The sequence below is a fragment of the Oryctolagus cuniculus genome, chromosome 10 (genome assembly GCF_964237555.1).
Source record: "Oryctolagus cuniculus chromosome 10, mOryCun1.1, whole genome shotgun sequence".
In the NCBI taxonomy this organism is placed as follows: Eukaryota; Metazoa; Chordata; class Mammalia; order Lagomorpha; family Leporidae; genus Oryctolagus; species Oryctolagus cuniculus.
The window spans coordinates 98,660,310-98,684,924 of NC_091441.1; the positions used below are offsets into that span (position 1 = coordinate 98,660,310).

At 42.8% G+C, this 24,615-nt stretch overlaps 1 protein-coding gene across 14 annotated transcripts in view; it reads right to left on the reverse strand.

The window, feature by feature from the left end:
• DOCK3 (dedicator of cytokinesis 3) overlaps positions 1 to 13,607 on the reverse strand; it is a 506,159-nt gene extending 492,552 nt beyond the window's left edge. For 7 of the 14 annotated variants that reach the window (XM_051852374.2, XM_017343846.3, XM_008260712.4 and 4 more), the window contains exon 1: positions 12,844 to 13,269. In XM_051852374.2, the coding sequence (XP_051708334.1) occupies positions 12,844 to 13,237 (394 nt within the window). In that variant the 5' untranslated portion in view covers positions 13,238 to 13,269. Of the gene's footprint in view, positions 1 to 12,843 lie in introns of all 14 variants that reach the window. The other 7 variants (XM_051852373.2, XM_051852369.2, XM_051852371.2 and 4 more) reach the window with 3 other exon arrangements.
• Positions 13,608 to 24,615: the final 11,008 nt, after the last annotated feature.

The window sequence follows — 24,615 nt, forward strand, 5'->3', positions numbered from 1 at the left end:
GATCATTAACCAAGACAGAGATTGAATCAGTAATAAAGACTATCCCAACAAAGAAAAGCCCAGGATTGGATTGTTTCACTGCTGAATTCCACCATTTATGTTTTTTTAATTCTTTTTTAAAAAGATTTATTTATTTGAAAGCCACAGTTACACAGAAAGAGGAGAGGCAGAGAGAGAGAGAGGTCTTCCATCCGATGGTTCACTTCCCAATTGGCTGCAACTGCGCCGATCCAAAGCCAGGAGCCAGGAGCTTCTTCCGGGTCTCCCACGTGGGTGCAGGGGCCCAAGGACTTGGGCCATCTTCTACTGCTTTCCCAGGCCATAGCAGAGAGCTGGATCAGAAGAGGAGAAACTGGGACTAGAACCAGCGCCCAAATGGGATGTCGGTGCTTCAGGCCAGGGCTTTAACCTGCTGCGCCACAGCACCGGCCCCTCCATCAGACATTTAAAGAAGAACTAACTCCAACTCTACTCAAGCTATTCAAAGCAACTGAAAGGCAGGGAATCCTCCCAAATTCTTTCTATGAGGCCAGCATCACCTTAATTCCTAAATGTTAAAAAAATACAACAGAGAAAGAGAATTACAGACCAATTTCCCTGACGAGCATAGGCACAAAAATCCTGAACAAAACACTACCAATTGAATCCAACAACACATCAAAAAGATCATTCATCTGGACCAAGTGGTATTTATCCCAGGTATGCAGGGATGACTCAACATTCACAAATCAAGAAATGTTATACATCACTTTAACAAACTGAAAAACAAAAACCATATGATTATCCCAACAGATGCAAAGAAAGCATTTGATAAAATTCAACACCCTTGATGAAAACTCTAAGAAAATTGGGTATACAAGGAACACTCATCAATACAATCAAGGCAATTTATGACAAACCAACAGCCAGTATCCTACCAAATAGGGAAAAGTTGGAAGCAATCCCACTGAAATCTGGAACCAGAAAAGAATGCCATTGCTATTCAATATAGTCCTGGAAGTTTTAGCTAGAGCCATTAGGCAAGAAAAAGAAATCAGAGGGATACAAATTGGGAAAGAGGAAGTCAAACTATCCTTTTTGCAGATGACATGGTTTTATACATAAGGAGTCCAAAAGACTCCACTAAGAGACTATTGGAACTCATAGAAGAGTTTGGTAAAGTGGCAGGATATAACATCAATGCACAAAAATCAACAGCCTTTGTATACAGACAATGCCACAGCTGAGAATGAACTTCTGAGATCAATTCCATTCCCAATTGCAAATTCATAAAAAAAAAATCTTGGAATAAATTTAACCAACAATGTCAGCGATCTCTACAAAAAGAAATACAAATCATTAAAGAAAGATATAAAAATATACCAAAAAATGGAAAAACCTTCCATGTTCATGGATTGGAAGAATCAGTATCATCAAAATGTCCATACTGCCAAAAGCATTTTAGAGACTCAATGCAATACCAATCAAAATACCAAAGACATTCTTCTCAGATGTAGAAAAAATGATGCTGAAATTCATATGGAGGCACAGGAGACCCCCCAATAGCTAAAGCAATTTTATACAACAAAAACAAAGCCGGAGACATCACAGTACCAGATTTCAAGATACACTTCAGGGCAGTCATAATCAAAACAGCCTGGTACTGGTACAAAAGCAGATAGATAGATCAATGGAACATAACAGAAATGCTAGAAATCAATCCATGCATCTACACCCAACTTATCTTTGACAACAAAGCTAAATCAATCCCTGGAGCAAGGGCAGTCTCTTCAACAAATGACGCTGGGAAAACTGGATCTCCACAAGCAGAAGTATAAAGCAAGACCCCTACCTTACACCCTATAAAAAAAATCCACTCAAAATGGTTTAAAGACCTAAATCTATGATCTGATACCATCAAATTATTAGACAACACTGGGGAATACCTGCAAGACACTGGCATAGGCAAAGAGTTCTTGGAAAGGACTCCAGAGGCACACAAGCATTCAAAGCCAAAATTGACAAATGGGATTATATCCAATTGAGAAGCTTCTGTACTGCAAAGCCAACACTCAGCAAAGTGAAGAGGCAACCAAAAGAGTGGGAGAAATTATTCATAAACTATGCAACTGATAAAGGATTAATAACCTCTCTCTATATATATATGTGTGTGTGTGTGTGTGTGTGTATATATATATATAAAGAGATCAAGAAAATTCAAAAACAACAAAACAAACAACCCAGTTAAGAAATGAGCAAAAGACTTAAACAAGCATTTTTCAAAAGAGGAAATCCAAATAACCAAAAAACACTTGAAAAAATGCTGAGGATCACTAGCCCTCAGGAAAATGCAAATCAAAACCACAATGAGGTTTAACCTCACCTCCATTATAAATAATGGTGAGGATGTTGGGGAAATGGTACCCTAATCTACCGTTGGTAGTTGTGTAAACTGGTAAAGCCACTATGGAAGACAATATGTAGATACCTCAGAAATCTTAATATAGACCTACCATATGATTCAATCATCACACTCCTGGGAATTTACTCAAGGGAAATAAAATCAGTGTATGAAAATTATGTGTACTCCCATGTTTTTTGCAGCTCAATTCACGATAGCTAAGATACAGAATCAACTCAAATGCCCATCAACTAAAGAAATTGGATAAAGAAATTATGGGATCTGTACACCATGGAATACTACACAGTAGGACAAAAAAAATGAAACTTGGTCATTTGCAACAAAATGGATGAAAAACCTGGAAAACATCATACTTAGTGAAATAAGCCAGTCCCAAAAGGACAAATACCATACGTTCTCCCTGATCTGTGATAACTTAATACAGCACCTAAAAGGTAATCTATAGAAGTGAAATTAACAATTCAAGATGCAATGACTCTGAACAGCCCTTGTCTCGACTGTTAAGGGACAGGTTTTTTCAGACTATTTTTTGAACTCTTTATTTAACAAAGTTAATCATATTTATATAAAGTTAATTCAAAATAGATCTTAGTAAAAAGTAAGAATGAGAAAAGGAGAGAGAGGACAAAGAGAGGTGGGAGAGTGGGTGAGAGGGCAGGCACAGTGGGAAGAATCACTATGTTCCTAAAGTTGTAATTATAAAATGTATGAAATTTGTATTCCATAAATAAAAGGTTTCTGAGAACTAAAAAAAAGTGACCACACCAAATTTAAAAAAGAAGAAGGAATACAGTAAGATGCTTCAAAAGGAACACTACACTTCAAAAGTGAAGATGAAGGGATTAAGTGCCTGAAAAGGAAAAGATTACTCAAAAACACAGGGAAGTAAATACATGAGATAAAGAAATCCATATGAGACAAGAAAGAAAAATTTTGCTGGGAGATACTGAAGAGAAATTAATCTGAAATATTAGAAAATGAAGAATTCAATATGTCAAATAAAAAAAAAAAAAACACAGCAGAAAGCCTTAATAAAAGGCCTGGTGAGGCAGAACAAAGAATATACAAGCTAGAAGATAAATCCTTGGGAAACATCCCAGTCAGACAAAACAAAAATGAAAAACAATTAGAAAAGCTGAAAATAGTGTTCAATACAGGCTACTACCAAATGAACAATTTATGGGATTCTATCAAATGTCTAGGAGTTCCTGAAGATGTGGAAAGAGAATGAATTAGAAGGCCTATCCAGTGAAATAACAGCAGAAAATTGCACTAATTTGGAGAAAGACAGGGACAGCTAAGTACAGGCAGCACATAGAACCCCCAACAGACATGATCAGAAGAAATATTCACAACACATTACAGTCAAACTTTCAACAGTAAAACATAAAGATTCTAAAATGTGAAAGACAGAAATACCAGATTAGCTTGAGAGGACTCCCAATTAGACTAAGAGCTGATTTCTCAACAGAAACCCAACAAGCTAGGAAGAATAGAGAGATACAGGCCAAGTCAAAAAAAGAAGGAAGGAAAGAAGGGAGGGAGGGAGGGAGGGAGGAAAGGAGGGAGGGAGGAAGGAAGGAAGGACGGATGGATGGACGGACGGACGGTCAGTCGGTTGGTCAACCCAGGAAACTGTCCACAGCAAAGTTCTCATTTATAAATGAAAAGTGAAATAAAGACCTTCCAAAAGAAACAGAAATTTAAAGATTTTGTCACCACTCACCCAGCATCACAAATGATACTTACAGATGTGCTACACACAGAAACAGAACCATAGTCATCATTATGAAAGAATGTGAAGGCAGAAAACCTCCCAGTAGAAGTACAAAAGAAATCTAAAGCAAACAATATGAATATTTAGAGAAAAATAGTAGGATAAAGTTGTTATTTATCAATAATAACCTTGAAGGTAAATATCATATATTCTCCAATTAAAAGATAGACTGGCTAAATAAATTAAAAAATGAAACTCACCAATTTGCTGCATACAAGAAACACAACTCACCAACAAAGATACACACACACTGAAATTGAAAGGACAGAAAAAGATATTCCATGTAAATGGAAAGCAAAAGTGCACAGGTACAGCCATCCTAATATCAAACAAAATAGACTTTAACACAGAAACTGTAAAAAGAGAACAAAGAAGAACATTATGTAACGATTAAGGGATAAATTCAACAGGAAGATATGACTACAGTAAATGTAAATACACCCAATGCCAGCACACCTGCTATTTAAAAGAAACGTTACTGGATCTAAACAGAGACATAGACTCCAATACAATAATAACAAGGGACTTAAACATCCCACTTTCATCAATGAACAGATCAACTAGACAAAAAAAGCAACAAAGAAACAACACAGCTAATCTGCACCAAGGACCAAATGGACCTAACTGATATCCACAGAACATTTTTCTCTCCTTGTTACAGAATACACATCGCTTCATGTAACTTTCCCAAAAACAGACTATATGCTAGGCAAAAAACCAAGTGGCAACAAATTCAAAAAAGAATTTATCATATCATGTATCTTTTCTGAACACAATGGAATGAAGCTGGAAATTAACTTAAACTCTAAAAAACATGATAGAGAAAGAGACTGAATAACATGCTCCTGAAAGAACAGTGGATCATAGGGGAAATCAAAAAATTTCTGGAAACAAATGAAGATAACAACACAAATGTCAAAACTTATGGGATACAGAAAAGCAATGTTAAAGGGGAAGTTTATAACAATTACTGCCTATATCAAGAAATTAGAAAGGCATCAAATAAATGATCTATCAATGCTTCTCAATGACCTAGAAAAACAAGAACAAGCCAAATTCAAAATTAGCAGGAGGAAAGAATTAAAATTAGAGAATAAATAAATAAAATTGAAACAAAAAAAAAACACAAAATATCAGTAAAATGAAAACCATGTTTTTGAAAAAATAAACAAAATGGATACATCATTGGCCAAACTAAACAAAACAAAAAACGGGGAGAGATTAATTAATATATTAGTTAATCAGAGATGAAAAAAGAGGTGTTATGACAGATACCACAGAAATAAAAACAATGAGGAATTTCTATATGAAAACATATTGGAAAAATCTACATTTCTGGACACATACAACCTACCAAATTGAGTCACGAAGACATACAAAGCCTAAACAGAACAATAACCAAGACAGAGAATGAATCAGTAATGAAGACCACAACAGAGAAAGAGAACTACAGACCAATATCCCTAATGAACAGAGATGCAAAAATCCTCAACAAAATACTAGCTAATTAAATTTAACATATTAGAAAGACCATTCACATGGATCAAGGGATATTTATCCCTGATATACAGGGATGGTTCAACATATGCAAACCAATAAATATGATACATCACATTAACAAAATTGAAGAATAAAAACCATATGATTATCTCAATAGATGCAGTGAGAGCATCTAATAAAATACAGCATCCTCTCATGATTTAAAAAAAAAAAACTGTAAGCAAATTGGAAATATAACAGACATCACTCAACACAGTCAAGGCAATTTATGACAAACCGAAATTAGCACCTTGAGTGGGGAAAAATCAGAAGCCACTGGGCCGGTGCTGTGCCACAGTAGGCTAAGCCTCTCCTGCAGCACTGGCATCCCATATGGCAGCCAGTTCAAGTCCCAGCTGCTCCTCTTCTGATGCAGGCCTCTGCTATGGCCTGGGAAGGCAGTAGAGGCTGGCCCAAGTTCTTGGGCCCCTGCACCCATATGGGAGACATGGAGGAAGCTCCTGGGTCCTGGCTTTGGATCAGTGCAGCTCCAGCCATTGCAGCCATTCGGGGAATGAATGAGAAGATGGAAGACCTTTTTCTCTGTCTCCCTCTCTGTGTCTGTAACTCTACCTCTCAAATAAATACATAAAATTAAAAAAAAAAAAAGTTGAAGCACTTCCACTAAGATCCAGAACCAAAGAAGCCCAGTTTCACCACTACTGTTCAATATAGTTCTGGAAGTTTTACCCAGAGCAATTAGGTAAGAAACGGAAATCAAAGAGATACAAATTGGATAAAAAGAAGTCAATCATTCCTGTTTGCAGATGACACAATCTTACATATAGGGAAACCAAAAGACTCCACTAAGAGACTATGGGAACTTGTAAGAGAGTTAGAAAAGTTGTAGGATCTAAAATCAACACTCAGAAATCAATAGCCTTTGTATACACATACAATATTATGGCTGAGAAAGAACTTCTAGGATCAGTCCCATTCACAATAGCTACAATAAAACTTAAACACTTTGGAATAAATCTCTTTAATGAAATGATCTTTAATGAAAGATATCTTTAATGAAAATTTCAAAATATTACAAAAGGAAGAAATAGAAGAAACAAAAGAAATGGAAAAATTTGGGCCTGGTGCTGTGGCATGGTTAAGTATCCATCTGTGACACTGGCATCTGAAATGGGTGCAGGTTCATGTCCCAGCTGCTCCTCTTCTGAACCAGTTCTCTGTTATGGCCTGGGAAAGCAGCAGAGGATGGTCCAAATGCTTGGGCCCCTTCACCCACGTGGGAGACCTGGAGGAAGCTTCTGGCTCCTGGCTTTGGATCAGCGCAGCACAAGCCATCACGGCCATTTGGGGAGTGAACCAGTGGATGGAAGACCTCTCACTGTCTCTCCCTTTCTCTGTCTGTAACTCTACCTCTCAAATAAATAAATCTTTAAAACATGGGAAAATCTTCCACTGTTTATGGATTGGGAGAATTAATGTCAAAATGTCCACAATACCCAAAGCAATTCACAGATTCAGTGTGATCCCAATCACACTGACATTCTTCTCAGATCTATAAACTACAATGCTAAAATTCATATGGAAATACCAGAGACTCTGAATATCTAAAACAATATTAAACAACAAAAACAAAGATGGAGGTATCACAATACCAGATTTCAAAAGACAAACTACAGGACAGTTACTGTACTACAGTACAGCCTGGTACTGGCACAAAAATAGACTTTTTGTGTTCCATGTGTGTTCCATGTGTGTTCCATGTAGACCAATGGAACAGAAATTAATCATGCATCTGCAAACAACTAATCTTTGAGAAATGGGCTAAAATCAATCCCTGGAGAAAGGACAGTCTCTTCAACAAATCATGCTGGGATAAAATGGAACTCTGCATGCATAAGTAGGAAACAAGACCTGTACCTTATACCTTACACCTTAAACCTTATACCTTATACAAAAATCAACTCACAATGGATCAAGGATCTAAATCTATGACTTGATACCATCAAATTACTCGAAGAAAAAATCAGGAAAACTCTGTATGACGTTGGCATAGGCAAAGACTTCATGTAAAAGACCCCAGAAGCACATGCAATCAAAGCAAAAAACAGACAAATGGGATTACATCAAGCTAAGAAAGCTTCTGCACTGCAATAGAAACATTCAACAAAGTGAAGAGGCAACCAAAAGAACAGGAGAAAATATTGCAAAGTATGCAACTGATAAAGGATTAATACCCAGGATCTATAAAGAGCGCAACAAACTCAAAACAACAAAACAAACAATCCAGTTAAGAAATGGGCAAAAGGGGCCAGTGCTGTTGGCATAGTAGGTAAAGCTGCCACATGCAGTGCCAGAATCCCACATGGGCTCCCAATTCAAATCCTGGCTGCTCCAATTCCAATCCAGCTCCCTGCTAATGTGCCTGGGAAAGCAGGAGAAGATGAGCCAAGCACTTGGGTCCCTTGCACCCACATGGGAGACCCATAAGAAGCTCCTGGCTTCAGATTGGCTCAACTCTGGCCATTGAGGCCATCTGAAGATTAAACCAGAGGATAAAAAAATCAATCTCTATCAATCTCTCTCTCTCCCTCCCTCCCTCCTTTCCTCCCTCCTTCTCTCCTCTCTCCCCTCTGTAACTTTCAAATGAATAAAAAAATCTTTAAAAAAAAAATAAATGGACAAAGGACATGAACAGGCATTTTTAAAAGGATGAAATTCAAATGGCCAACAAACACATGAAAAAATATTCAGGAATACTCAAGGAAATGCAAATAAAAACCACAATGAGGTTTCACCTCACCCCAATTAGAATGGTTATCATTCAAAAATAAAATAAATGCTGCTGAGCATATGGGGGAAAAGGTACTCTAATTCATTGTTGGTAGGAATATAAAACTAGTACAACCATTATGGTAGAAAGTATGAAGATTCCTCATAAATCTGAAAATAGGTCTACCATATGACCTATCTCATTCCTGAGAACTTACCCAAATGAAATTAAATCAACATTTTAAAGAGTTATCTGTAGCCCCATATTTATTGCAACTCAATTCACAACAGCTAAGATATGAAATCAACTCAGATGTCCCATCAACCAATGACTGAATATAGAAAATGCAGTGTATATCTACACTATGGACTACTAATCTGCCATAAAAAAGAATGAAATCCTCTGTTTTGCAACAAAATGGATGCAACTGGAAACCATTATACTCAGTGAAAAAGGTCAATCTCAAAAAGACAAGTTTACTGATATGTGGCAGTTAACACAGAATACAAAAAAAAGTATATGAATGAAAAAGACACCTTATAATATGACTGTCATTTCTAGCCCTTGTTTATACTTCTGTGGAACTGTGGTATTTCTATTTTTTATTTGTTGAACATTATAATTAGTGGTGAATTAAGCCTGTAATTAGTCAATTAAAATTACATCTGCCAAAAAAAAAAAAAGTAAGGCACATAACATGGATTACTTTTTCAAATTACAAAAGAAAATGTAACACACAAATCTAAAGTGTAAGGTATTCTGGTTGGTAATGGGAAAAATCTTCATGACCTATTAAGTTGCAATTAGGAAAGAATAAGCAATAAATGTACTGAATTCTTAAAACAATTTACCTCACAACAATAGAATAAACCAGATGGCCGTGTGAGGCAGTTTCCACTTCTACAATATCTAACTAATACATATATACGCAAATCCTTGCTACTTTTCTATTCCATGAGTTTAACTACAAACATTCTTATTTTATTTATTGCTAGTGTTTGCTGCTGTTGCTGTTAAAGGGTGAGGAAAGTATTTTCTTGGTTTTTACTTTCTATATTTGGTAGTTTGGGTATAATCTACATCAGGAAAGACAGGTGTTTCACAAAAATAGCTGAATTTTTCTCACCTAATACATTTTAGAGTAAGAAGCTTCTTGGAAAGATAAAAAAGTAGCATGCAGGACTTTCCGAGCATTTATGGCAACAGAAAGGAAAGCAGAGATTCTCTAAGAGGGAGAGAGACATAAGGAGTGAAAACGTGGGCTAATGGGTTCAATGAAGAACAGTCCCTTTGTAATACTAGACAAAGACAGAAAATATTGTCCATTGCCAAGAAGAAAATTAAGGGGATATACAATTGCTGAAGGACAAAAAAAAAAAAAAAAACACAAACCCCTGAGATCTAGTTTCTTCGTCTGTATAACAAAGATACTATTAGGATTACTCTGGGAATCTACATAGGATAAGTGACAGTAACCAGCATCACTGATCCTCCAAAACAGGTAGGGGTGAATGTTGTAGTATAGCAGGTTAAGCCACTGCTTGAGACACCCATATCCCAAATCGGAATGCCAATTCTAGTCCCGGCTACTCCACTTCGAATCCAGCTTACTGCTAAAATGCCTGGAAAGGCAGTGTAAGATGGCCCAAGTACGTGGGCCCCTGCCACCCCCATGGGAGACCAGAAAGGAGTCCCTAACTTGAGTCTTTGGTCTGGCCAAGCCCTGGCTGTTGCAGGTATTTGGGGACTGAACCAGTAGGTGGAAACTGATCTCTCTCTCTGTTCCCCTCCTTCCCTTCCTCCCTCTCTGCCTTTCAAGTGTATGAAAATAATTTTTTGAAAGAGTTGTGCCCTCCTCACTCCCTCAAGACAATCACAGAATTTTGCAATAAAAAGAGAATCTCAAGTATCTTCTAGCCCTAAATGAACCAAATAATTCAGAACATTATAACCTGTACAGAAACCCTATATTATTAAAAATATAAAAGGCAGTAAGATATTACTATAGGATCTCAAAAGCCTTACCACTATCAAATACAGACGAATAGGTACAGTGGAAAAAGCCACTTCACACCACTGCATCAGGAGACTCCTTCCCTCACCAATATCAGGGCAAAGAGGTGCTCCTCACATTTTTCCAAATGGTTGGGAAATAAATATAAGTTTTCCCTCTCTGCTGCAGGATTACAGGCTAGCAAATAAGAGTTAGAAATCTGTGCTCCAAGTTAGTCATAAAAACCGAAGCTGAAACTCAAAACATTTTCTCATAGGAACAAAGAAAATGGTTAAATTTTCAAAGCTAGCCCTCACAGCAATTAACAATGCAACTAAAATATTTTAATTGACTGTTTTTCTTATTACAAATATAATATTTAAGCTACTTTATAGGCTGCACTGGGTTTTATTGAAAAGTCCTAGGACTACAGCAATAAAATGTTATGGGAAAAATGTGTCCCAAGTTTTAAACAATTTAAACAAAATCATTTAGATCCTAAGTGAGGAAGAGACAGAAGAAAGCTGTGAGAGAAAACAGGGAGGGAGTTGCTTTGTTTGGCAGAAAAGGCATCTAAATTATACTAAACCACAGCTGCTAAGGAAGTCTTCAGAATTACTGCCCCTCTAGCAAGCATTTAAGTCCAGTCCTGTGCTCAAGGTTGTATTCCTCCATAGGGAATAACAATTTTTCTAAAGCTAAGCACATAGATGCAAGAACTTCATTCCATCTTGCTAAGTAAATGCTAGTTCTTTGAGATTCACAGACTACATGCCTATCTTGATTACTTTGCATTGCTGCTGACCCCAACACACCTAGCGCCACTGTTACCTGAGAACTACGGAGAAGAGAAGAAATGAACACTTATGAAGTGCTCAATATGCTCTCCTTTGATTTTCACAACCCAGTAACATAGTTAAGTATTATCCCAAATTCTGCAGAAAATGATGTAGAGTAACTTGTCCTGGGCACCAGTAAAAAAGAAGCCAGGATTCTAAAGTTCATCATCTCCACTACTTGAGTGTTCCTTCCCAGACAGAGAAAAACTCTTAGATGCTACTGGGTAGCTGACTGCTTTAACATGAATTACTTGATATTCTAGTTAAGCTGTTCTGAGAGCAAGTTAAGGAGAGGATGAACTACCAAATCCTCATTTACAGACTCAACTTAGTATTTAGTGTATGCTCTAATAGAAAGGGTAAAATGTCCCTAGAGGTGAATCCCAGCTCTTCGCATCATTTCCCAATCCTTTCTCAACACTGGAGGACTAGGGCTCCTTTTATCACTTCCATCTCAGCACAGCTAATTAAAAACTTCAGAAAGCTACCTTTCCAAACAAGATTTTCTACCAGCATAGAAGACCTCTCTGCAACTCCTTAAATTTAAATGAACTCAATTCCTAAAAATGTTACCACAGCAGACTTAAAGTTATTTTGTAGTGAATTGTGAATCTTGATAGTTACACTGCAATAAAAATAGAAAGCAAAAACTATGTTTAGACAGATTCCCTACCTAAAGTTTCCTAGTTACAAGCTTTCAAAGATAAAATCTACACACTCAACATTTTAAATCGGTTTCTAATCGAACAAGATGATAGGCCACTTAATGCAGTGTAGTTGACTGAACTCTCCTATCCTAATTGCCACAAAACACACTGTAAAACTAGCACTCTCAAATTATTGAATATTCTTTTTTTAAACAAGCTGAACATTCAAAGAAATATTTCGCTTCTAGAGTTTAACACAACAGATAAAAGGAGGATTTTAAGAGGAATAACGGTTTCATCTAAAATCAGGGTTTTTTTTTTTTTTTAAGTAATAACACTAGACACTGATACAGGTTCAAAAAACATTTCCTAATGTATGATCATTATTTCTGATACCTAAGGCAAAACAAATTAAAACGGATCAAACATCTGCAAGCAAATATCTGCAAAATTTTGAACTAGGAAAATGATGTCAACGTTTTTCATCCCCCTCTTTTTTGGTAAGATTCCAGTCCAAAAATAAACAGACATTGGGCCCACTAACTGAGGTGCGGAAACTCATTAAAATTGAGGTTCTGGAGCATAGAATACAGATTCCCAGAATTTGGCTATTTGGGTAAAACTGCCCCGCGCCCCACACCAGAAACCTCAGGCAATTGCCCGGGCCTGGCCCGCCCCTCCCGAGAACCGCACCTGCCGAGGCCGCACCGCCAGCGCCCCCTACCGCTCTCCCGCACCCGGAGACCCGCGCCCACCCCCGCACCGCACCCGCCCCCACCCCGCGCTAGTAGCGCGCCGAGGCCGCGCAGCCTGCGGGCAGGGACCGGGGTTGCGAGGGCGCGAATCGAGGCAGGGCGGGCAGCCGGTGCGCGTCCCCCCGGAACTCCCGCCGCGGCCAGGCCCCGGCCTCACCTACCTACGCCGTATTTCTCCTCCTCGGTGGGGGTCCACATGGCCGGGCTGGGCGCGGCCCCGCGGGCGCGGCGGCCGGGCGACAGCGCGGCGGGGACGGCCGCGGGCCCGGTTGTGGCGCACCGCGAGACGCGGCGGGGGTGGTCAGGCGGCGCGGGGCAGTGGGCGGCGCATCCCTCGCAGGCCGTCCGGGATGCCACCGCCACCGCCGCCACGATCGGACCGCGAGGCTTCGCGGGCGGCCCAGCAGCAGCCCCAGGCGGCGCAACCAAGAGCTCGCCACTTGTCCGTCGCCGCCGCTCCCGCGCCGCCGCTCGTTTTCTCACAGCTCCGCCGCTCGGCTCCCGGCACCGCCGCGGCTCGGCTCGCCTCAGCGGGCTCGCAGGACGCCCGCGCATGCGCCACTCTCCGGCGCGCGGGGGCTCGCGCCGCCCGGGCTCGCGCCGCCCGAGCCCGCGCGCGAATCCACGGGCCGCCGCCGCCGCGCGCCAGGGGAGGGAAATCGGGGAGATGCGATTGGACCGCCCGGCCTGGGCAGGACAGGCCCCTTGGTGACTGTGAGTCCTCCACTGCAGCCCGCGAGGGCGGGGGCGGGGGCGGGGCCGGGCAGGTGAGCGACAGACCCCCGGGACCCCCCACGGGCTTCCGCTTCCAGCGCCTCCCGCTAGAAGCACCGAGGTGACCCCGGGCCCTCTGGTGGGAGAAGGAAGATCTACCGAAGACGACACCCCTTTTGGACGCAGCCCGGTATCACCCACAGTGCTATCACAACCCTAATCCTGGGACAAGTACATCCTCGGAGACCCGCGGGTTCTCCCCGAGGGAACCAGGTGGCTTGCGCTCGAGTCTCCAGTCCCTTTGTCCCCAAATGCGGAGACCGCTGACGCCCCTTGGACTGTTTCGCGGAGCTAGCCTGTGCTAGCTGCACAATCACTGCAGCCACCTCCCAGGCTGTGCTGTGTTCTGAATCTCTCCCGAAACTTTCATCCTCCTCCAGCTCCTCGCAAAGAATCCATTCATTCTGACACCTACGAATGTCATCTTGTGACCCCAGGTCAATCACTCATCAAAGAAAAGGGCCTGCAGGGTTTCTTTCCACCTGCATTGGGACCACCAGGATGTTCCCAGCTCTAATCCCAGCTGGTCCACCCATCTCTGTCACCAGCACTACCAATACCCTGGTATCATCTCCATCACTCTTGGACAACCCCACCCTTCAAAGCCCAGCTTAGCACCCCACTTCCAGGAAACCTGTCCTGGTTCTGCAGCCAGCCTCCTGGATCCTTTCTGCCTTTGAGATTCCAGCTGTGTTGGTTGTGGCTTGCTTTTCCCATAAGAGGATCAGCTTCCAGAAGGCAAGCTCCAGGACGAAATCATTTTCCTGGTCCCCTCTGTACCAATTCCAGCACCTAGTACATAGCTCTCAGTGAGAAGCAAGATTAAAGAGACTGTCTTGATAATCAACAGATCATGTTGATTCTTCCTTCAAAGTGTCTGTTGTGACTGACTGCTTCTCCCAACCATGACTGTGCTCACCTGGACTATTGCCACACCTTCCCACCTTCTGAGCTACAGACTCCTGCCCCCAACCAATGAAGGCTGCCCTCTCCTGCCCAGAAAATGTTCTGTGAGTGATTGAGTCTCTCATTAATCAGTTCTACATTTTTAGGGGAGCAGGTAGGGAGAGCCACAAACACAACGAAAAGAATGTGCTGGGTTGAAAATTTGGCACAGTGGTTAAGACATGGCTTGGGATGCCCACACCCCATATCAGATTCCTGACTCCACTTCTGACCAACCTCCTGCTAATGCACACCCTGGGAGGCAGCAGGTGATGGCACAAGTACTTAGGTCTCTGCCACCCATGGGGGTGACCCAATTGGAGTTTCAGGCTCCTGGCTTTGGTTTGATCCAGTCCTGGCTGTTGCAGGCATTTGGGAAGTGAAACAGTAGATGGAAGATTATCTATCTATCTATCTCCTCCCCTTTCAAATACAATAAAAAAAAAAAAACATTTTAATGTCTCTATGTCACTAACTGTTCCAGGAAGATAGATCCTTGACTAGTAGCGACCAGAGAATGAAGCTACATCCCCACAAAACTCTCTCCAGGGAGCCCTATCCAGTAAGTGGTTCCAACCCATGAGGACCTTGTGAACAGTCTGAAAGCTTTTATTTCATCGTCTATATCCACTTCCTTATCGGATGTACATGATGAAGTCACAGAGCCTAAGGACAGATTCCCCCAAAGTCTACTCTCTTTTGCCCAATCTGAATTCATCTTAAATGATGGCTTTTCCAAATGAAGAAAGTCCCACTCCACAACTATACACCTCAGCTCCAGGGAAAGGAGGACATTAATCCTAACTAATGAAGAGAAAAGCAAGGGGGACAAGGTGAGAAGGAGGGCATCTGATAAGTCCTAGCCTCCCATACTCTTGCTGTTTGTACTAAATTTAGATTATTTTCTTGAGTTGAAGCAAAAGAGCACAGCACATGTCATGGAGAATCGGCCTTCAGCAGGACTGTGCACCTGCTCCTATCCGCACAGCATCTGGTCTGAGCCTCTCCTTCCTTGAGCTCTCAGTCCACTCAACACCCCCTGCATGCAACCCTTCCCAGCATGTGCACTGACTTCTAACTTGCCTCTGAAAATCAGGACCCTCCGCACACTAGCCTTCCCTCCTCTGCACCTACTCACTCTGTGTTCCCACCACCACCTACTTCTCAGGATCCCCAGGAACCCACTGTTGTTGCCCCTGTCCAACATTTTCACCCTGTCTTGTCCCTAGGGCTCCTTTTATGGCCCCAGGAACACCTTCCCTGTAGGTGCTCTCTTCCCCACCCACCCTTCTCTCTTCTTCCTCTCCCCACCTGATTCAAAGGAGAACCATCCACTCCAGATCCTCTTATCTGAATGCAATTCACTCGATTTTCTGCCTCCAAATGTCTGGTTTCTGACCTCATCACCTCCTGGAATCTGCTCCAAGAGGACACGAGTATCTCCCATTCCCTGGCTCCACTGGACCATCGCGTACAGAGGCCCTCAGCCTACATCCTCTCCTCCCTGGAAACCCTCAGTTCTTCCTCACCTCTAAGGACCGTCTCAGGGCCACTTTCCCCAGCAAGTCTTCCCCAACTGCTCTCCACTAAATGAGATTTTTTTCTTGCCCACTCAGACCTTTCCTGTACCACCTACCTAAGAGTTCAAACATGTCTACCTTGCACATTGACAGACATCTGCTTCCTTTGCTGATGGCAAGGATCGCTCTTCATTGATTTTTCTCCCACACAGAGATTTACAGAAATTTGCCCCTAATGGAAATTAACATGTACTCTTGAGTGAATGATCTTCCTGCATGCTTACTGAGACCACAATGAAAAAGATTGGAAACGAGAACTAAGATATTTACCTCAGGAAGTCACAAATTTCTAAATTCAGAAACTGGAGTTAATTAGAGTAAACTTCCGTGAAACAGACACACTAGTTTTAATTAAAAATTCATTGAGATCTTATTGAACAGCTATATAAAAGATAAATGCGGTGGAACAATTTATCTAAAAAACAAAGAAGTCTGCAGTTTGACTTATCATGTCACCATTACTTTTGGGTTTCACTCATTACCTCAGATAATAAATTACAACTTGATGAATGAGGAAAGGAACAAATTTTCAGCAGGAAATTCTTTAAAACCGGTGACTATTAAAAATAGCCCATAATGAAACAGATTTTGGAAATAATGTATAAGAAATGAAGACAGCATTATCTTTTTGTCTTAAGTAAAATTCAAAATGATCACTATGTTTTATCATAAGCAAATTCCATAATGGTAAGCAAGCCCCTTATCACCTTTAGTAAATGAGCCTGGCTCACTACCACAGCCTGATGGGCTACATTTCATATCTTCTCTCCTTGTTTTGTGCTGCCTGGAAAATCAGACAGCAGCATTTGCGAAGCCAGCCAGTGTGATGACTCAGCTCATAAAACAATGTGTGGCCACAAGATGATGTTTATCCAGGAGCATTCTGGAGGCTCTTGCCTCTGAAGTCGGCAAGCAGTGGGTAAGCTGCACACGATGCTCACTCTCCCAAGAGTTTCTGGCAACGGCACCAGCGCAGCACTCACTTCCCTCTCCCAGAAGTTGATCTCATCTGATGCTCTGTCCAAGCAGCATGTAGGAAAGCTTCAGAGAAATGCATCCCTGGACACAGGCAGTGGGTTGCTTCTCGTGGTCCAGAGGCAAAATGCAGGTGATAACAGTGACACCATCCCTTCTCTTGACCAGGAGAAGCCTCACCACACACTAATCCCAGGTCCTGGTAGACAGTAGGCTCAAGAATACTTATTACCCAATTCACCTCTGCCCTACTGGGTTCCTCAAGGAGTGGGTCATCTCTGGGAAGGAAAGCATCTGCAGAGTGAGCTTTCTTCAAGGCAGAGAGACATCACAGCTAGTCTCACTCACGCAGCACCTTTTAGGAGGCAGCACTGGCATAAAGAGCTAACAGAGTAGATAACGAAAAGTTCCTTTCAGGTGAAGAAACCTAAAGTGACTAAGAAGATATTATTAGTATTTTGCTTTAAATTTTGTTGCATCTGAATATCTTTGCCATGGGGAGGGGATAGGAAAGAGTGTGAAAGAGAGACAGATTAAGCAGCGCAATATTTCATTCTTTTCCTCAAAATGACAAACTTTAGCCATCTGTTCCTATTTTATCAACCCATTCAAAATATTATTAAAATACAGATTCCTTGCAGTTAGCCCATGTCTCCAAATGAGAATTGATCAGTTTCCCTGATTTCTGATTGCCTCAAAGCTATCAAGTCCCACCACGAGAAGCAACCCACTGCCTGTGTCCAGGGATGTCAGAGAATCCTCAGCACTTCTTCCTGCCTGCTCAAGATGGAGCTGCTTGGAGGCAGTGGCCTTCTATATTTTTCCTCTCTTCTTCAGTGCCTAACACACAGCATCTAACACATAGTAGGTGCTCAGTAAATATTGTTCAAAAGGACACATTACTGAATGAATGCTTTCTACTTTCTCCAGAAATTTTACATTTTTATTTATTTACTTGAAAGGCAGAGAAACATAGAGATACAGAGACTTCTCTTCTATCCACTGGTTCACTCTCCATATACCTGCAAAAGCTGGAGCTGGGTGAGGTCAAAGCCAGGAGCCAAGAACTCAATTCAGGTCTCCCAGATGTGTGGCAGGGATCCAAGTATTTGAGCCATTACCTGCTGTCTCCCAGGGTGTGCATTAGCAGTAAGCTAGTATCAGAAGTGAGATCAGGCTTGAACTCGGGCACCCCAATACAGGATACACACGTGTGCCCCTCGTGATATCCTAACCACTGTGTCAGATGCCTGCCTCCTGTTGTTCCAGAGATTTTTATCTTTGTTCCAATAAGGCTTTTGTTTGCTTGTTGTTTGTTTCCTGGCCAAGAAAAAGGGAAGAGATAGAATCAAAAACAAGATGCCCCCTGGAAGGAAGGGCAAATGGATAGAAACTTGGCATTACTTAGTTCTCCTTTCCCTTTGAGAGAAATAACCGTGCCCTTGAATTTCTGCACCAACTCACCAAGGAGGGATTGAAATTAAAAACCTTGGAGAGTAATTAGTAACAAAACACTCTAATGTCAAGAAGGGAATTTTATGGGACCATATTTGTAATATTAATTGGGCCTCTGTGTAGCCAAATGGTGAAATTATTGCTCCAATACAAATAGTCCCAAAAGAGAAAAACAGCCCAAAATAGAACAGATATTGCAAATCAGGACAGAGGTAATTTCTCTACACATAAAAAGCAACCAATCACAATGCCTTCCCTAATTCACTTAAATGCAAAACAAAGCCTGTTTATTCGGTGTAGCACCACCTACCTCATCTCTGAATTGCTAGGGACTGACTTGGTCCCCACACACCAGGTTTCTATACTATTCATCTTGAAATGTGAGAGATTTAAATCATTCACTCACCAAAAATGTATTAAGAACCTATTACGAGGGCCAGTGTTGTGGTGTAGGGGGTTAAGCCACTGCCTTTGATGCCCGCATCCTATATGGGTGCTGGTTCACATCCAGGCTGCTCCACCTCTGAGCCAGTTCCCTGCTAATATGCCTGGGAAAAGCAGCATAAGATGACCCAAGTGCTTAGACTCCTACCACCCACATGGGAGATCCAGTGAAATGCCTGCCTCCTGGCTTCAGCTTGGCCCAGCACTGGCTGTTGTAGCCATCTGGGGAGTGAACCATCAGTGGAAGATCTCTTACTCTTTCTCTCCCTCTCTCTAATTCTGACTTTCAAATAAATAAATATTGGGGATGAGGGAAGATCCTATTACAGTTCAGGTACAGGGCAAAAAAATTCACAGTCCTTCCCAACACAGGGTTTGCCATCTAATGGGAAGAAAGATACAATGAACAAATTATCACACAGCAAATCTCTAACAAGAGACCTAAGTACCAAGAAAGAAGAAAATAGTATACAGAGGGTTCCTGAGCCAGAGGGCCTGATCTAGTTTGAAAGTCAGGAAGACTTCCCGGAGGAAATGATATTGAAACTGCCTGACAATGGAGCCAAGTAAAAAAAAGAGGGGAAGTTTTCTAGACAGAAGGAGCAGCATTTGGGAAGGTAGGTATGACGGGGAAGGAACCTGATGCATCCAAGGAGTGGAAAGGCCTGTGTGACCAAGATGTGAAGAATAAGAAGCAAGTAAGTGCAGAGCCGTGACAGCCATGACTGGGTGGGAGGCAGGGCCAGCTCCTGGGGGGCCACCAACTATTATTAGGCCTTGGATCAGAATCAGAGATTAGAGACATGAGTAAGAACAGTCCCTAACATGAGGTCTCACAACAAGATCCCAGGCTTGTTGCTACTGGAGTCAGCAAGCAGTGGGTAAGAGGCGCACGATAGGAAAGCGCCCAGCCCCTTTACTTCTGGGCTCAGAGGTATCTCTGTACACTGGCTAATTCTCTGAGCACCAACAAAGGCTGTGCAAGAGCATCCGGCACCACTCCTCACCCAGGACCACGCCGACCTTCACTCTCCTTCTAGAGCCCATCCATTATTCTCAAGATGGTGCCTCTGTGCCCAGGCCCAGGGAGAAGAGCAGCTCACCTCCCTGCACAGCCCACTCTCCAGCATCTGTGAGGGGTGCTGGGACCCACTGCTTCACAGCCAGCCGCAACACCTTGCTCATCACCCACAATCCTGCCCATGCAAAGGGACCAGGGTAGGAGTGTTGCCAAGCATACTGGGAAGTCATTGGTCCTAACCTGATCAAGGAAAATTGCTAATCTCTTCCTTGATGAACATCTAGTGGAAGATGAAAAAAAAAATCTTTCGAGCACTCTCGCACAAGAGCACACCTTGGACGTGTACTTGGAAGACACAAGGTCCTTATCCTGGAGCAATAGGAATAGCAGTCACCCGATCACTGCTAAGGATGAGAAATCCTTCAGTTCCCCAACTAGCACTGAGGGTGATGGGTCAGAATTTGTGATGTGCAGCCACGAATTACAGAACAGAGATGATTTCTATTCAGAAACCTGCCAGGGCCAGAAGCCATGGCAATTTTTCTTGAGAACTCACCACTGGGTGAACCCTGCCAAAACCACACCTGCACCCAGCCTGTCCCAGTCCTAACTCCATCTGTCACTCTAGCCCACTGGCAGCCTTGGTCTCTCTCAAGTTTCAAGGACCCTAGCAACTAGGAATAGCACTTGAGAGCTCTGGAGTCAGAGCTGGGTTCACATTCAGCCTCAGGTGACTCTACACAAGTAGCTTAACCCCTCTGAGCTGTTTCCTCCTCTGTCAAAAGGAAGTCCTAACAGTTTCTATATCAGGGATGCTGGTGAAGATGATACCTGCAAAGCTCTCAGCACAGAGCTTGGCACAGGGCAAATGTTTGCTAAACATTAGAGCCTCACTCCCCTCCCCACCAACTCAGACTGCTTCCCAGAAATTTGTTTCCTTGTGTTTGCTTCTCCTCCCAGCCTAGGGAGAGCTGGTGGTCACCCCTGCCCAGCTGAGCTGGACTCTCGTGTATGCCTCTTATCAGCCAGCACTTAGCTCAGCGCCAGCCTCTTCTATTTAACACCAAAAGGTATTGATTTCCCCCAGCTGTTTCCATGATGCAGCACCCTTGAGAATTACATATTCCATCTTCTCCGTGACCATCAAATCCCCTGCTCAGAGCGACTCTCCCTACAGCCACGGGATCCTCAGCCACCAAGGCATAGATCTGTTTCATTTTGCACTTGCTTAAAGGTCAAACATGAATTTCTCCCCATTATTGTACTGTGTCTTGTCACACAGACTCTCTGTTTCATGGATTAGTCACAGTCTTGCTATCAAATTAAATATTCTTCAGTGGTTATTTTTAGAGAAATCTTTTTCTAACTCTACATGGTGCAATGATGTGTGCGCACCCACAGCTCTGGAATCCAGGCACTACCAGGTGGGCTCCACACTACGTAAGGGATCAAATTCCTCTAGAAAGCAGCAGTCCATAGAGCAGTGGGGTTTGTTACTGGGCTCTGTCCCTGGACTCCTGTGTCCAGCTCAAAATAATTAATCCCCCACACCACACAAGATCCAACCATTCATTCATCAGTCTAGTAAAGGCCAAAGAAGGCTCTTGGCGCAACTGTAAGTTAAGAAAAAGATGTCTGTGTATTCTGGGTCTTCTTCGATCCCAGGCAATAGTGCCCTCCTGCTCTGCACCCCTACAGAAGCCTGTTTCAGAAAAGGACCTGTCACCCTCTTGCTGGAGCTTGAGTGAATGAAAATGCTTCCAACTCTGCTTAGGTCGAGTTGGGGCATTCATGAAGTAGGAAAGCTTGCTAAGAGTGAGTCGTCTTCATCTACTCAAAGGCACTGTAAAGAAACACTACAGGTGCAGGCATTCAGCATAGCTCAAGATCCCACTTGGGATGCCTGCATCCCATATCAGAGTGCCTGGGTTCAAGTATGCCAACTCTGCTCCTGGCTCAAGTAATTGGGTCCCTGCCACCCAAAAAGGAGATCTGGATTGAGTTCCTAGTTCCTGATTTTGGCCTGGTCCACCTCCAGCTGTTACAGGCATGTGTGGAGTGAACTAGTAGGATGGAGATACTACTCTCACTCTCACCCTCTCTCCCCCTTTAAGAAACAAACAAATACATATCTTCAGTCTTCAGGAGCTCAAGGCACAGCTAAAGCATGTGGATTTCTCACTCTTAATGTTCCTTTCCTCGTGTGGGTCTCTCCTGACTGTGGAACATACGGAGCCTCTCTCACCCAAAGCAAGTGAGACTGGGGGAAAGGGAAAGAGGGCCTAATTCTGCGGTACATTCACAGCCCTATCTGACCTCACACAAGTTGTGTGATGCTCTGGCCTGCATCCAGGTTTGTGTTTCTCAACTTGTTCAGAAATTGCATGGGGAAAAGGAAACTATTTATTGGGGTCTTCTCAGAGAGTTCCTATACACTATGAATATTTCAGACACTCAAAAGCAGGGAAGGCTGAGTGGACTGCAAAAACCCAGGAAGGTTTGGTCTCAGATAAGTTTAATATGACATGGCCCAGGAGTATATGGAGACACTCTTGGAAGAAGTCTCATAAACCAAGGCACAGAGGAGGGAAGAAGCCCAGGTATAAAGGAAGCAGGACAAAGGTCAATGTGACCAGAGCCCAATATTTCCTTGGCAGTGGAGGCAGGTGGGTGGAAGCAGATGATAGAAAATTCAAGGCAATCAGTAGGGACTAGATTAGTCAGTTGGTCCAGGATATTTTCTGAAGGTTCTTTGAGGTCTAGAGAACATGGCTGGGGGTAAAGCTGATGATGTCTTAGAGGAGAGTCAGTGGGAGGCTGCTGCGAGGCCTTCAGGGAAGGTACTCTGGACACGAAGATTTGACCTTGGACTATTCCAGCATGAGAGTGACCTGGTGAGCCATTCAGAGTCCACTGGGGAAGGCACAAATTTAGTCATCCAGTGGGAGCTGCTTCCTTCCATGAAGGAAAATAGAATCCATAAAAGAACATTTGGGAAAATGAGCATCTTCTCTAACCACCAAAGAAAGACAACTCAGAGCTTCAATGAGCGCTCTTCTTTAGCTCATAAAATAAAGTTTTAAATGACAGAGGGCAGGCAGGTGTGTGAGCATATGCTGCCTGCTCCAAGTTCAGTGGGTTTAGCTGACCCACTCACTGCCATTGTAGCAAGTGGGTGTCAAGAAACCAAAAAATAAAAAGTCCTGTTAAAATGGATCAGGGCAAGTTCTATTTACACAGATATTCAATGTAATACTATCTATAAATACTGGAAATAATCCACATGATCACCAGTAGGGAATGAATTGATTGAATAAAGGATATTACTCCATGCAATCTTATGCAAACAATGACAACCACTGAAAGCCATGTATCAATATGAAGAATATATATTATGCAACATTCAGTGAAAAATAATCAAGCCGAAAACTGCTCACAGTGTGGTTATAATTATGCAAGAACCAATGCATGTAGATACAAATTAAAGTAAAATATACCAAAATTCCTCCTTTTCTGCAATTTCCCGGTGGTTACGTATTGCCTCTCTGACAAACTCACCTGTATAAAGCAATGCAGCTTTGCCAGGAGAGTAACACACGTAGGCAGGACGTGGAGCTGGATGGCAATGGAGCCACATCCTACCCTCCTTGGGGCTCACCCTTCCTGGTAAAGAGCAGGGAGGACTTCTCAAAGGTGGGCTCTCAGAATACAGAGCCCAGAGAGTGCTGAGTACAGAGGCCTGCATCTGCTTCCTCCTCCCCCACCTGGCTTATCTGCTCAATGCCCTTGCCAGCTCAGACCCTGACTTTCAGGACACAGGGTCCATTATTCTCTATCTATGGAAGGTAAGGGCTTTGGTCACTCAGAACAGAAGCCCAGAGCTCCTGAAGGCTCTGCTCAGAATGCGGGGAGAAAAGCTGCCACTGCCTTCACGCTGCTCACAGCCTCTGCCTCCCTGGCTGCCGCTCCCACCCCTCCCAGTTGGGCTTCCAGTCCTGAAAGTCCAGGGCTGAGGCTACCAAGGATGTCTGTGATGGTGAATCTGATGCCAGCCTCTCTGTACTTGTCCTGCTTTTCCTGATCAACAGCATCTAACACAGTGGCCATCCCTTTCTTGGAACACTCGTTTTTAGAGGCTTCCAATAAACTACACAGTCAACTCTCCATATCTGTGGGCTCTGCATTCTTGAAGTCAACCAACAGCAGACTGAAATATTGCTGAAAAAGATCGCATCTGTACTGAGCATGTACAGATCCTTTTCTTATCAGTATTCCTTTAAAAACACAGTAAAACAACTATTTATGTAGTATTTACATGGTGTTAGGTATTTTAAGTAACTTACAGATGATTTAAAGTAAATAGGAGGCTATGTGTAGGTTATATGCAAATACTATGCCATTTTATATAAGGGACGTGAGCATCTGTGGATTTGGGTCCTGGAGCCAAGTCCCCACGGATGCCTAGGGACAACCGCACTCCTCGGTTTTCCTCCTTCCTGGCTGCACCCTCTCATTCAGATCTGCTGAGCCCCTGCCGCAGGATTGAGCCAGTTTTCCATCTCTCCCCACATTCTCTCTCTTATCTGTGGCTTTGGGCTCCACCTAAATCGTGATGTCTCACAGAACTGTGTCTCGAGGTCTATCGCTGCAGCTGCCTTCCTGACACCTTGGATGCCTAACAGCATCTTAAAATGAGAGTGAGCAAGCTGCCTCCACCCGGTCTGCTCATCCTGAGATCC